This window comes from Telopea speciosissima, chromosome 7, assembly GCF_018873765.1.
Source record: "Telopea speciosissima isolate NSW1024214 ecotype Mountain lineage chromosome 7, Tspe_v1, whole genome shotgun sequence".
NCBI classification, from domain to species: Eukaryota; Viridiplantae; Streptophyta; class Magnoliopsida; order Proteales; family Proteaceae; genus Telopea; species Telopea speciosissima.
Genome location: NC_057922.1, coordinates 14,502,126 through 14,517,980, shown reverse-complemented (window position 1 = coordinate 14,517,980; position 15,855 = coordinate 14,502,126). Strand labels below are relative to the sequence as shown.

The 15,855-nt window shown below is 41.2% G+C and overlaps 1 protein-coding gene across 3 annotated transcripts; it reads left to right on the top strand.

The window, feature by feature from the left end:
• The first annotated feature begins 686 nt into the window (after positions 1 to 686).
• Positions 687 to 15,855, top strand: LOC122666818 (aldehyde oxidase GLOX-like). Of its 3 annotated transcripts, none has more exons than XM_043862895.1 (2): positions 687 to 773; positions 14,271 to 15,855. In XM_043862895.1, the coding sequence occupies exons 1-2, from the start codon at positions 695 to 697 to the stop codon at positions 15,821 to 15,823; spliced, it is 1,632 nt and encodes a 543-aa protein (XP_043718830.1). In that variant the 5' UTR covers positions 687 to 694; the 3' UTR covers positions 15,824 to 15,855. The 3 variants fall into 3 exon arrangements, with proteins under 3 accessions (XP_043718830.1, XP_043718829.1, XP_043718831.1); XM_043862894.1 differs by having other exon boundaries at positions 687 to 1,589; positions 15,087 to 15,855; XM_043862896.1 differs by lacking the exon at positions 14,271 to 15,855 and having other exon boundaries at positions 687 to 2,346.

Here is a 15,855-nt window from a genome sequence, read left to right as displayed (position 1 = left end):
TCAGAGGAACTCTTTCCCTATAATGAAATGGTACCCACCAATCTAACGAATTCTAGATTTTGCCCCATTTTTTTTGTGAGAAGTGCAAGTCAGCATATTCTTCTCTTTGCATCCAATCTACAGTGTGATTACCATTACCACATGGCTGTATTATTTTTGGTTTTTTATTTTATTTTAGGAGGGAGAGAGGGTGAGGGGGGAAGGATTGGGAATTTAGAGTGTTACTGAAGCTTTGTCGCCATCTTAACAAACCCTGTTAATGGAATTCGTCTTTCTCTTCTTCTCCTTAAAAAAAACACACACACACACACACAACAATATTGACTGAATTAGAAGAGAAAGAAAGATCCATCACGACACTCTTTCCCCTCTTTCCCCTCTTTCCCCTCTCTCTGTCACTCCCTCTCCTACACAGATTGCTGTCCTGTCCTACCTGTGCTGCACAGACACAATGTCACGCACAATGACCGCCTTACCCTCTACAGTCTAAACTTGATTGGTGACTAATCCAACAACGACAAAAGAAGGATAAACCCAGCAAGGACAATAATCTCATTTTCTTGAACGAGTGTTTCAACTCCAACCCTTCTCCTCTCACAGGATTTAAATAAGGTTAAGCTCTTACACAGATCCTCACCCACTTCAACTCATCATTCTTCTTCCACTTCCACCTGCAGGCGGCCATCAAGCCTTGATGGCACCATCACCCATTCTTTCCTTCTCCTTCTTCTTCTTCTTCTTCTTCTTTTTCACAAAAGCATCAGCTGCAGGAGGCCAATGGGGTCTCCTGAAGCGAAACATTGGGATCTCAGCCATGCACATGCAGCTTCTCCATAACGATCGCGTAGTAATCTACGACCGCACTGACTTCGGCTCTTCAAATCTCGCTTTACCCACCGGCAAATGTCGGAATGACCCTCATGACCTTTTACTCAAACATGACTGCACTGCTCACTCAGCTGAGTATGATGTCTTCTCTAATTCTATAAGACCCCTTATGGTCCGAACAAATATCTGGTGTTCTTCCGGTGCCGTTTCTCCTGACGGTCACCTCATCCAAACCGGTGGATACAATGATGGTGAACGTGTGGTCAGGATTTTCCGACCTTGTAGTAGTGGTTGTGATTGGGAAGAGACTTCATTTGGACTCTTTGTACCACGTTGGTATGCAACCAATCATATTTTACCGGACGGTCGGGTCATCATCATCGGTGGTCGGCTACAATTCAATTATGAGTTCTACCCGAAATCCGAATCCACCAATCGGGTATTCTCTTTACCATTTCTTCGACAAACCACAGACCCAGAAGAGAACAATCTCTACCCTTTTGTTCACCTTAATGTCGATGGCCATTTATTCATATTTGCTAACAATCGAGCAATCTTGCTTGATTACAACAAAAATGTCGTCGTGAAAAATTTTCCGGTTATTCCGGGCGGCCAACCTCGAAACTACCCAAGCACAGGTTCGTCGGTTCTACTCCCACTGAAGAACATACATCAACCGTCGGTGAATGCTGATGTTCTCATCTGCGGTGGAGCTCCACGAGGGTCATTCCGTGAATCGAATTCAGGGAAGTTCATCGGAGGTTTAATGTCATGTGGGAGGATCCGAATAACTGACCCGAATCCGAATTGGTACATGGAGACAATGCCCTTAGCAAGACTGATGGGAGACATGATTTTACTACCCAACGGCAATGTCTTGCTCATAAATGGTGCTGCAAGGGGTACTGCAGGGTGGGAACTGGGTCGAGATCCAGTTCTCAAACCGGTGATCTACCGACCCGAAAATCCACCTGGGTCTCGTTTTGAAGTCCAAAACCCATCTTCAATTCCTCGTCTCTACCATTCTTCTGCAATCTTACTACGTGACGGTAGAGTTCTAGTGGGAGGAAATAATCCACATGCGTTTTACAACTTCACCGGCGTTTTATATCCGACGGACTTAAGCTTGGAGGCATTCTCACCTGATTATATGGGTTCAAAATTCCGGCCAAAGATCATTGCTCCAGCATCACAAACGAAGGTAAGATATGGTCAACAGTTGGTAATACGGTTTTCGGTACCCATAGCGGTGAACGAAAAGGGGGTAAGAGTGACAATGGTGTCACCAACGTTCACAACACACTCGTTCTCCATGAATCAAAGGTTGTTGGAATTGGGTGGAAGACATGTGACATCGGTGACGAATTCTGTACATGATGTGTCGGTGACAACTCCAAGTTCGGTTGTAATGGCACCTCCTGGGTATTATCTTTTATTTGTGGTTCTCCAAGAGATACCTAGTGAAGGGATTTGGGTTAAAATACAATAGCTAGTAGTGATGTAATTTACAGATTTATTATTATTATTATATGTTCATAATGGCAATAGGCAGCTAGCTAGCCATGATAAGCTGTAAAAAGATTGAGATTGGAATCATGTAATCTGTATTTATCAATTCATCAATGTAAAACACTTATTGATTTTCATTGTATCGATCGGGGTTCTTTTCTGTTTTTGTTTTTTTCTGCATTCATTTTCATTAGAAGGCCCTACACCACTTAAACAGTTAAAAAACAAGTTAGAAGGCTGGAAACCATGGCAGTCACCTTCAATACTTCCATACAAAAAAAAGGCGGTCGGCTTCGAGAAGGACACGTGTCTGGCAATGGCATGCAGGGTTTAATAATTGCTATCAGGATCGGCTCTATCGGTCAGGATTGGATAGATTTACCCAATTAAAAAACATCGGTAACTGGCTTGTTGGACATTTTTACCCTTGATCTGTACCAAATCCACCAGTATGGGATCCGTCAGCTCTCTATTGATACGGATACGAATCGGTATATTGATTCCTCAAACTAACTATATTGTAACTGGCTGGGCCAGGCTGGGCTGGGTCTTTGAGAACCCAAGCCTAGTCCGAGGTTCACAAGGCTCACTCTAGGTTTGGTCTGGACCTGCCCAAGGTCAGCTTGGGATATTCTCAAATCAAGCCTTTCATATATCTATACATATATATATCGGTCAAGAGATCATTGTTTGATCATATAGTACATTCACCAGCGAAAGGGCCAATGAGAGCACATGCAAGAGCATCAACATAGATCCAATATTTTAATTTCATAGGGATAAGATGGTACTTTCATGTGTTCTCTATGTATAGATGCAGGTGCCACGTGACGAGTTAACGTTCTTTTTCCATAACAGTTTTATAATGAATACATTTGTGGAAAGGCTGGGCCAGGAAAGGCCCAACCGGTGCCTGAAAATCATGACTTTAGTTCAACCCAGGGGCTGAAAACCCAGCCCAAACCCTGAATTTTTTGGACGGGTTTCCGGGGGCTCCGGGTCGTCAAGCCAAACCTTGCACCCTCCCCCTCTATGTATGCTATAAGAATGGAAACGGGTCAGAATAGGTTCGATATGGGTATCACCGATTTTGTACCCTGACCTGGTTAATATTTTGTTAAATCATAGGAGTCTCAATCATGGATAACGAGGATTAGGTAGGAACTGACCAATTAAAACCCTGAACCAACAACACTATAGTAGGTTGGGTCAGTTCTGGTTTTAGGTTTTGTAGTTTACGAATAATCTATCAGTCCATTTTTGATCCGGGTAGATCAACGATTCGAAGCTGTAATCTTCAGCCATGAGCTTTCACGTTATCGATATTATTCAACGATTCAAAGCTAATATAACTAGTTAGAACCAAATCTGAACCGAAACTGAATCAACAATGCAAGGTGGCCTAAACTAATTAAGGCTCAATTAGGTTAAATTGGTTCTTAAACAAGTTAAAACTGATTAGGAACCATTTGATTGAAACTGACTAATAAACATGACTTTACCAACCAAACATTAATTGGTCGTGGTTTTACTGCATTAGACCATTTTAAGTTAATCAATCTGGTGAAAAAAAATCCTCTGCAGTGCCTTGTCAGGCCTGAGAACTCAACACATGAAACATGTGAGAAGAAAGAAGATAAAAAAAATTGCACTGTTAAATGAAACATCTTCCACATGTCGAGCTCTCAGGCTCAAACTGCAAGGTACCGCAAGATGAAGGAATTGTAGAGGATTTTAATCCTTAGTTATGGTCCTAGCTTGCAAAGTACCGCAAGATAAAGGAATTGTAGAGGATTTTAATCCTTAGTTATAGTCCTAGCTTAAATATGCTAGAACCAATTACAAGCGTCCTGTACCTTGGAATATTATACATCTCTTTTTTGACTTAGCCGAAAAAACTGACAACTTTGTTTATAAAACTTTCCATTACTGTAATATTAACATAGGAACCTGTGTAACTCCTTTGTACCCCCTCCTTTCAGTCAAAGGGGTTGTTGGAGGAAAGAGCTTTTGGGAGGCCCAATGCGGGGGCAATGGGGCAGTGTTTGGTTGGGGTTGAGGGAAAGACAGATGAGTAGGTTACAGACTTACAGAGGCCCCAGGTGTTGGGCTCCTCTGTAGTGCGACATAGTGTGTAGAGCACATCCAACGGCCTTATGGGCAGGGTGTTGGGCTGCGTGCCCAAACACATAGGGCCGTATGATGGTACGCTACACATTGTGTTGCACTACAGAGGACCTGAATCCGGCTCCAGCGAAAGGTAGAAATTAAGTTAGGGTAAGGGACAGTTCGCAATTAAGTTGGAACTGGGGGGTGAGGGCAGGAGATGGGGAAGGATTTTGTATTGTCTTCTTACATGCAGCGGAAGGATGAAAATGGAAGTAACTTTCCCACTTACAAGTCATCTCGAACTTATTAAAATTAACCTCTTAAACATTTACAATGACAAAATCCTATAGCTTGTTCATGTAAATTGATTTCTTCAATTGTTAATCAGGAGTAAATGTTTAATCAGCCCTTTGAGTAGAGTGATCCCCGTGCGCGGATCCTTCACATAGCAGCAATTTGGGTGAAACTCCAGATAACATCATTATCTCACTGTAAATTTACTCACCGATAATAGGTTTTTAGTGATGCGAGGCACATGTAAAACATCATTTAATGAAAGATTTCTCAAATTAGATGCAATATGGGAAGTGCCAGTGTTTTGTATTCGCAAACTGCCCCCATTGCCGACCCTTACTTGGTCGGTTCCTGTATGGAGAACTAACACCGAGGTTAGCCATATCGAGAGGTAATGTGGTGAGTTGCACCCGAGTCGGGGTACCATGCCCCATCGAACGTGGCGTAGGAGTGGCCAGAAGGCTTCGGTTTGAGCTGGTGTAGTTGGAGCATGATAATTTGGATTATATCGATTGTAGCGGTGGTTGCAGTGGTTAGTCCGGTGGCATATTTGGCATCCGGACCGCCACTTGCTTGTGCATTGGTTTGAGTTGCATTTGGTTGATAATTCCCTGCCACGGCCCGCATTGTTGTAGTTCCTATAGCCACGCCCCTTGAAGTTGAATTGCTATAGCCACGACCACGAGTTGTAGAAGTATTGGAACTCTTGGCAGCAACATTAGCTTCGACCGTTGGAAGGTCGAGGTGAGTGGAACGCTGGTCACGAAGGATTTCCTGGCTGAGCAAAGATACCGGTGAAATCATCCAAAGGCAATGGCTCAAGTCTGGTGGTGATGGACGTCGCAAACGACTCATATTCGGGCCCGAGTCCTCGCAAAATACTCGAGAATCACATCCGAGTCCGAGATGGGGTTTGCAGCAGCTGCAAGGTTGTCAACTAGATTCTTGATTCGCCGAAGGTACTCACCATTGATAGGGTCCTCTCTTGATTTGAAGCAATTGATATTTGAGCTGCATTATTCTTGCTTGTGATTGGGATGCATAAATGCGTTCTAGAGTGCTCCAAGCCGCATGTGAGGTAGTGAGACCGATAACTGGGCCAAGGCAGCTCGGTTAGGACGATATTATCCAAGAGAGAATAATTTGGTCTTGCTTTCTCCAGTGAGATAAGCCGGGTTGGTAGTAGGCACTTCGTAAGATAAGGTTTCGGGAGAGAGAGGAAGAGTTTTCGGTGGAGCGGAGTGCTACCATCGACATAGCCGAATAAATCATGGGCATGAAGCAAAGGTAGGAATTGGGATTTCCGGAGAAGGTAATTGTTTCTATCCAATTTCACAGGGGAGAAGAGAGATAAGATTTGTTGGAGCGATGATGTTGTTGTGAGTAGTGATGGTGTTACCCGAAGTGGTAGAGTTGTCGGAGTTGGCCATTGGAGAAGATGACGTTGGTCTTTTGGCGACTAATACCAAGTTACAACGATTAGGGAGATAAAGAAGGAGATAAAGATCAAGTTTGAATTTGAAAGTGTTTCACCTTATCATTTTATGTGATAGGGTGGTGTATATATATTGTTTATCTCCAACGGTTTAGTAATACAAGTACACGTATCTTAGTTTGAATTACACTTAACAAACTCCTACTTTGCGGATTAAGATAACTCTTAGATGATGGGACCTCTCCAACGTCCACTGACTTATTCAAAATATTTGAATTTTGAATCTTTGGATTACCGTTTACAAGGAGTAAATGTTATATAATGTTAATATTCTATACAGTGCAGGGGCGGGAGTTGCAGGCGGAGGGGTGAGGGCTGGGACTGGGGCAGTGGTGAAGGCGGGGAAAGTACAGAGGGTGGAAGTGAGAGGGATGCAGGGACGAGGGACAGGGGCGAAGGGGCGAAGGGGCGAAGGGCGAAGGGAGGGGGTGAGGTGGGGAAAACGGCGAAGGGTAGGGAGGTGGGGTTGCAGAGGGTATAGCGAGGGCAGAGCTAACGAAGGTGGGGTGCGGGTGGGTGGTAGTGGTAAACAAATTACTTTTGGTGATGATAAAATAAATGCCACTATAAATAATTTTTGGGAGAAAGAACGTCATCCCTAGTCGGGTGTCGTGATGTGTATATATGCTCAGACACAATAGGGCATGATCGCTCTATCCTCATGGAAAGGCAGGGGTGTGTTGGTTATTTTACACCTGACTGTGTCTAGGCTCTTGTACACACCACAGCACAAGACCGGATGGCGTTCCTTTTTCCATAATTTATATAAATGAATAAAAACTTTTGCAACTAAAAGATATTCATCAACTAAAAGTGAAGTAGTGGGATTTAAAAAAGGGAAAATTACATGATTAGTTACTTTTGGGTTTTCATTTACAAAAGTGTCCACCTAATGTTTGAGTTAACAAAAATAGACAAAAACAAGTTTAGTTTTACAAAACTAGACAAAACAGTGACTCTCCTTCCTTCCTCGATAGTTTCCCTCTGAAAAAATCTCTTTTTTTTTCCTCTGTTACTTGGGGTAGCAGAGAATGGTAGTGGCTAGTACAAGGGTAGGGTTGCAGGGAATGGAGGATGCCTGGGTGAGAAGGCAATGATAGGGGTAAAAATGTCTAAAAAAGTAAATGTAGGAGGGAGAGACACTATTTTGTCTAGTTTTGTAAACCTTAACTTGTTTTTATCTATTTTTGTTAACTCAAACATAGGGTGGACAGTTTTGTAAATGAAAACCCAAAAGTAATTAATCATGTAATTTTCCCTTTAAAAAATGTGAAAGTGTTTTTTGTGGGGATGATCCAAAGCCAATGAAAACATGCACGAAAGCATCAACATAGGCGATCATTTTACATTTCAGAGGCAATCATTTTGCCCCCTCCTATGTCGCAAGCTCCAAGTTCCCCACCCCCAAACCATTTTCCCTTAAAAAAATCATACGACACATGTTTGTTTTTTTTTTTTTTGCGTAGATACGACACATGATGAATATACATGGAAAGCATCGACGGATAGTAACTAGAGTACAAAAGAATATAAATGAATGAACACTTGAACAGAGTATGCAAGGCACATGGAAATGCCACTTTTGGTTCAAATCAAATGCAGCCGGAGCCGTAGCTAGGGACAAGTATTGTTTCTCCACGTCAGGTTATCAAGGGATCTGGTCTCAGAATTGGCAAATGAATGAAGATCGATCATGTTCAGTAGTTGGATCAGAAGTGGTTCCATGTCCCATTAGACACAGCTGTGGTACGTGGTCCTGACTCCTGATCAACCTTGCAACTTGTAGATAAGCATTCATCCTTCCATGTGTGATGGGTCCTTCTTCGTAATTCCTTTTTCGGAGGTTTTCTAATCTTTCAAATTCATAGGGATTCAATGTTCAAATTTCAAATAAGTTCCCATCAAGGGTCCCAAGCCCCCTTAACCAGACAATTAATCATCTCTTCGAGCTTCAATTCATGATCGCATCTTATCTTTATAGTGTAGCTTCAATTCGTGATCTTCAAGTTTTTTGGTAGAAAGAAATTCTATTCAGATAGGAAATATATGTAACATGAAATTTAAAAAAAAGTCTAGGTTCAGAAACACTTAGGAATGGAATATGGTCATGTCTAACATGTCATCGATGAGACCTTTTGAATTAGAGAATGGACATTACCATCAATATACCTAGAAATGAGTTGAAAATTCAGCTAACAAAATAATAAGATATATTAATGTCATTGTAAGCATTAAAGTAGATTTGACAATCTGACTCGTCACATTTGTTTCATTAGTATTATATATCTCACCCATAATGTCTCTCATTATATATTAAAATAACCATGAGATGGAGATGTGCGGAGACCACAGATGGTTATGTCTTCTAATCAAGATTCAAGAATGGACAAGTTGTCATTAGTCAGGTATTAATTATTGATGCTCCACGTACTCTAAATTTGTAGACAACAGAAACGCCGGAGGATCTTAATTGTGTTGCTCAAAACAAAGTTTATTTGCAATATGATGTGATGGGGAAGATGAAAATTTCATCTTCTGATGTGTGAGTTGTTGATTGAGACATTCATGGATACATATCATATTCTACATTTAAGACCTCCATAATTGATCAATGAGAAGCCAACAGCTGGTATCTATGGTTATTATTTCTCTCCCACCCATTCTTATCAATCATTTCACTTCTATTCCCTCGGGTGTGGTCCTTATATACCTTTTTGAGGTTCATGATATCATTTCTCACGCAAGTAAGGTAGAGAGTGCATTACATCCATTTTCCCTTTAATCTTCTACCATATGTTGCTATTTTTTCAACTCTAATTCACCGAATTTAATATTAAAAAAAATGTCAAACACCATTGTTGTTAGTCTTTGAGTGTTGGGTTTGGTGTGTCTTATATTCTACGGAGTCACATAATTATTATTAGACTTGTATTTATAATTTTGTCGAGTTTTGGTTTCATTATATGTACAGGATTAAATTGTATTGTGTAAAGATTTGGGTTTTTTTGAGTTCCGTATATATTGTTTATGAGGGAGAAAAAAAAGACCAAACACAAGCAAATGGGAGATCACTTTGTGAAATAGAGAGTAATGTAGAGAGTTTTTCCAGGTTTAACGGAAAATCTCTAATTCTCTCAAGTGGATGTAAGCAATCGATCTAAACCATATGAAATTCCATGTGTTGTACGTATGATTTTTTTGCTTGGTTTCTTCCTATAGTTTGCGCATTCTTCCCCAACAGAGCATGCCTATGATCACTGCGGATCCACTTCGAAAATATAAACTTGTAGGTTGTTGTTTTGATGCATAAGTAAAAAGCCAAAGAGAAAGAGCATGCAATTCTGCCGCAATAGCATCCCACGGCCTAGTGGGCCTTAATTGCTAACCAAAAATACTGTCTTAATCCAACCCAACCTTACATGCTAATGAGCTATCATAAAAATATATAAAAAAAAAGAGGGAGGAGGGACTCGGAGCTAAACTATTTATAGGGCTGTAAACGGATCGGATTAAGCTCGGATAATGCTATTTTTGCATCCGCATCCGATTAGCTATTGGATGGATTCGGATAGTGTTAAACGGATATGGACATGGATACGGATCGAATATTTTATCCGTTTACATGTAAATATAGCTTTTTGGATGGCTATAGCCTATTCGCATCCGCATCCGTTTAGCTTTCGGACGGATTCGGATAGTGCTAACGGATACGGATACGGATCATCGAAATGGATTTTGACTATTCATTTACACCGCTTCCATTTATAACTATTCTTAACCCCCAAAAAAAAAACTATTTATAAGCTGTTAAACTAAAACTTTGACACCTAAGTTTTATTGACGACTCCTAATTAGAGGGATTTCATTGGAAAAATAATTTAACATGTGCAATCATAAAAACTTTTGGACCCAGTTTTCCTCCACCCATAGAGGATGGTTCACCCACCATCCTAGGGTTTACAAACCCTTCCTAAGGTTTTTGTATGTTTCAAAATATTCTTCCGATACCCATTCCCCCCCTCTCCTGCCCCTCGGTGACACTCGATCCAAAACTTTTTATGAATAACATGTGAAAAAATAATTGGAAAGGATAAAAGTGGATCCAGCCGTTTGATCCACACTGGAGGGGCTGGCGCATTGGAGAGGATCCAGATCCAGTTTTGGTTTTGAACCATCGCAAAAAACTTTTGGTATGTTAAAAGTGGTTCTGTAGAGCCGCCAAAGGTCCTCAATAATTATTTTAGTGGTGGCTGTTTACTGCCCTTAAAGTTCCAACAAGTTTCTAGTTGCATTCCTAGTTCCCTATATAAATATTTGTAAATCAAACATGATTTGATTGCAAGATTATATAAAAGCACTGAGATAATTTTGGTTTTTTTGGCAAAAAACAAATTTATTGAAGTAAAAGGCTTGGAGAGCCTCAAAGCTTCTAGATTTTAGAGATCCTGAAGCCCAGGAGAGGAAATAGGTCATTCTGTCTTACATGTCAGAGATAAAGTCTTTCGGGCTAAGAAATGCGCAATATCATTCGCTTCCCTAGAAATATGGATGAAGATACATTCTCTAAACTAAAGTGGTTCATGTGAAGCTTAGTGGCCATTTCGCCTCATCATGTGTTTGGGCGTAGGGGTGCAAGTTTGGCCCTGAGGAGGGGAGTCAGGGTTGGAAATTTCTGGCCCTGAGTCATGGTCGGGTCGAGTCAGGGTTGAGGTCTCAGGCTAAGCCTGACCCGACCCTATTTTAAGTTATACTATAAAATATAATACATTATATATGAAGTGAATAAGTGATATAAGACATTTTATTAAAGTATTATTTTACGTAAAATTGATAATTTTCTTCCCGGCCCATTCTAGCCCATGCATTTCCTTTCCCCTCCCCATGATCAGGGCCAATCAAGATTAGCCCAGCCCGACCCTGAGGGTCAGGGTTGGATTTCTTTTACCCTGAGTCAGGGTAGGGTCGGGCCTGAGCCCAACTAAGGGGACTTAGGGCTGGGCTAGGGTTCTATAAAGCCCAGCCCAACCCGACCCTGTTACAGCCATAGCAAGAGTCACGCTACGGAACAAAGTCCTTTTTACCCAATTGTTATTTGTGACACAAAAGTCATTGCAATTTATATCATCTGTTTGAATTATAAGCCCATGTACAAGTTTTCCCAAAAAACAAAAAACCAAAAATATAGAGATTGTGAAGGTCACCAACAACTTGCTATCCTTTTGGGAAGTCATCCACCAAAATATCTTCAGTCCCTCTCGTCTTAACTCTACAAAAAAAATAAGATCTCAGTTACGTTCCATGTCTTCTACCACATAATCTTCACTTGTAGTCATATTTAAAGATGTCTACAAAGTGTAACTCTTATACAATCCTTAGTGACAAAAAGAGAGTTATTTGCGACGGTTTTTACCCGCCGCAAAAAGCCATGTTTGTTATATAGTGTTGTAGAGTGTTGGAAAGATGTAGCTTTACCTGGTGTCTTAGAGCGATGCCAGTACACTTGAAAGAGGCTTAAAGGAAGACTTAGAAGAATCTCCTCCAAGAAAAATCAGATTTGATAGATGATGGATGGATTAAAGCCCACCAACTCCTCTTGTGCTAACTATGACTTTCCAGTTTCCATTCTTCTTCCAGAATTTGATTTGATCTTTTCAGTTTGAACACGGGATTTCTTATGTGGAAACAAATGGTCACGAGTGTGGGCCCTAATAAAATTCCGATTCTTGCCTAGAAATGCATTTCTCCAGTCTGAGAATGGGAATATATCTGCCAAACATGGCCTCTATATTTGGTCTTGATTTTGGCCTAAGAACTGATTGTTTTATAAGTTTTCGATCTGGGGTGTTAGCTTGTGCAGGTGAGGGATAACCTCAAATCTTAAGCAATTACCATTTATTGATATGGCTATGACTATGTGAGAAATCCTTATTAGTTTTAGATAGAATTTAATATGATATATACGGGTCGTAAGTCTGAACCTCTCAATAGGAATCCACAAATATACAAAATTAACAACCAATTACCCCCCCCCCAACCTACTTGATTCGATTCGATTTCTGTTCCAAAATCCGGTTTTTATACGGTTTGGTTTAAGTTTCTATACTTGATCCATATACTATAATATATTAGTATTATACTATATTAATATGCTACAATATACTAGTATCCCAATTCGGTTCGTTTCGGTTCCAAGATTCGATTCCTGTATTTCATAACCGAATTTCATTCGGTTTGGCTTATTCACTCCGGTTCTAGTTTCGGTTTTCGATTCCGATTCCAAATTGACACCCTTAATCTTTAGCAAACGCATAAAATCTTGTACTTTTGTCTCTTTGGATTATCAGTGTTGCCCTTCTAAATGCGATTGAAAGAGCATAGTTGGGTCTACTGTAAGTCCAAGAAGGTTCGACCCTCCTACCCCCACGGCCCTACCCTTCTTGAAATAGTAGTAACTTAGGGAAGCAGTTTTCTGTCGGCCAGCATTCCCATGTGTCTATATCTCTTCTCCTCAAAACAAAGGGGCAGAGGTTTTTTTCATATGGGGAGGACAGAGATGGACTCATGGGATTGCTAACGTAGACCACACTCTTGGACAGAGTTCTTTTTCTTTATAGTAATTTGATAATAAGTGTAGCTCAGTGGGCCCTCTTACTAGTCCATTGTGGGTCCTTGTCTGATCCGATGTGGGGCCTAGCACCAAAAAGTGATTGAATCATTCAGGTCTAGGATTGATGGGATCCGCATTGGCAGATTAAGGATCATATATCAGGATGAAGCTCACTTTCTAACAAGAAAATTAAAACACTAAAATATGGAACTTTGATCATGTCATTGAGGTTGCATAATTGGAAAATATGATATATTTAAGAGATCTATTTATTTAAATCCCCACATACTTAGTGAAACCAATTAATTAAATTAGCTTCACCTTTCATTTGCATTTTACAAGAAAAGTCATGGATAAATCCTTACAAAGCTTTGTCAACCCTAAGATGGTTTGGTAAAGAAAATCTTTCTCCAAAAATTATAGACATGCATCTTTCGTCTTCTTTGTTACGTAAGATTTGATTTAAGCACGAGGGCAGCTCCATCTTGATTCAATGAGGGGATAAGACTTGAATGTAAAATAGTAGCTAGTAATTTCAATGGATGGATTCCACCAATATGAATTAAAAGCCTTACTTACCTATTCAATGAAGGATGGGTTGTTTCTGTCAATGCTGAGGTGGGACCTGTGACTTCTCGTCTTTACCTCATTCTTTTAATTAGCATTTACTATTCTTGTCTTTTCAATTGGCAGCTTCCTCAAAGTGATTCCAAACAAGGTTTATGCCTATAGACCCACATAAAAAATTAGGGTATGATTAATTATGTCCATCAAAAAATCTAGCAATAACCATTCACAATTGTGAGAAAAGGTAATGTCCCCAAAATCAACATAAATCTTCTACGCCGCACTGCCGTGTCCTGTCTGTGCTGTGTAGACAAAGGGCCATGTATAATGACCGTCTTACCCCTGCTCGGGCAGGGGTAAGGCGATCAATGCGTGTCGTGTCGCCTTGTGTCTACGCAACACGGCAAAACGAACAACCTATGCCATAGAAGATCTGGATCCCTCCAATGGGAATTTTATCCTCTCAAGCGTGAGGTGCATTGGACACCTCACTTGTGCATTAGATTTTTAAAGATATACAAGTGAGATGCACCGTCTGATGTACTTTAAAGGATGCACTTGACGAAACACCACACTTGAGAAGATAAAATTTCGTAAGAGAGAGAGAGAGAGCAGCAGCAGCAGCAGCAGCAGCATAGATACGCCAACTTCCAAAGTCCCAACACCTTGTCCTTGTAACAGGATTTAAGTCAGACAACCCATACACACCACGCACCTTTTAAACTTGCTTCTGTACAGCCCAAATTTCAAAAAAGGAAGCCTTAATGGCTTCATCTAACACCTATAAACTTTTCTTCTTCTTTTTCTTCTCCTCCTCCTTTTTCTTTTACCAAGTCCTCGTGACCCAAGCTGCTCAAGGAGGCCAATGGAACCTCCTGAAACCAAGCATTGGGATATCAGCTATGCACATGCAGCTTCTCAATAATGATCATGTCATCATCTTCGACCGAACTGACTTTGGCCCTTCAAATCTCACTTTCCCCAATGGAAAATGCCGCAATGATCTCAACGACCAAGCCCTCAAACAAGATTGCACAGCTCACTCTGTCGAGTTTGATGTTCTAACCAATTCTATACGTCCCCTCATGGTTCAAACCGATGTGTGGTGCTCTTCTGGTGCTCTCTATCCCGACGGCCGTCTCATCCAAACCGGCGGATTCAACGACGGCGACCGTGCCGTCAGAATTATCCGGCCATGTAATGATTGTGATTGGGAGGAGATTCCACTTGGACTCAATGTGCGACGTTGGTATGCCACTAATCATATATTACCGGACGGCCGGGTAATCGTGATCGGCGGTCGCCGGCAATTTAATTACGAGTTCTATCCGAAATCTACATCGACTAATAAGGTATTCTCATTACCATTTCTAGTGCAAACAAGTGATCCAAATGAAGAAAACAATCTCTACCCTTTTGTTCACCTCAATGTTGATGGAAACTTATTCATCTTTGCTAATAATCGATCAATCTTGTTCGACTATATCAAGAATGCCGTCGTGAAAACTTTTCCGGCGATACCCGACGGCCATCCTCGGAGCTATCCTAGCTCGGGTTCTTCAGTTCTACTACCACTTCACTTACTACAACAACCGTCAGTGGCAGCTGAGGTGCTCATCTGTGGTGGAGCACCTCGAGGGTCATTCCCTAACGCGAATTCCGGGTTTTTCATCGGAGCATTGAATACATGCGGTAGGATCCGAATAACTGACCCGAATCCGAAGTGGTCCATGGAGACAATGCCTCTAGCAAGAGTTATGGGAGACATGACTTTACTTCCCAATGGCCATATCTTGATCATTAATGGTGCTGCAAGGGGGACAGCGGGGTGGGAGCTCGGTCGAGAACCTGTGTTTAAACCGGTTTTATACCGACCCGATAATCCATCTGGGTCTCGATTTGAAGTTCAAAACCCATCTTCAATTCCACGTCTCTATCATTCAACTGCAATCTTACTACGTGATGGTAGAGTTCTGGTGGGAGGAAACAATCCCCATGTGTTCTACAACTTTACTGGCGTTCTTTACCCAACGGATTTGAGCTTAGAGACATTCTCACCCGAATATATCGGGTCGGGTTTTTCGGATTTGTGGGTTAGAATCATTGCTCCAACATCACAAACGAAGTTAGGATATAAGCAACCATTGGTAGTACGGTTCTCAGTGTCAAGTGTGGTGAGGGAGGAGAAGGTATGGGTGACAATGGTGACTCCATCTTTCACTACGCACTCGTTTTCTATGAATCAGAGGCTATTGGTGTTAGGTGGCGAGAATGTGACACTTGTCGCAAATTCAATGTATGACGTGTCAGTGACAACTCCAACTTCGGCTTTCTTGGCACCACCTGGATGGTATCTTGTATTTGTGGTTCATCAAGATATACCTAGCGAGGGAATTTGGGTTCACATTCAATGATGTAATTTTAATTTAATTTCTTATAAGAATTA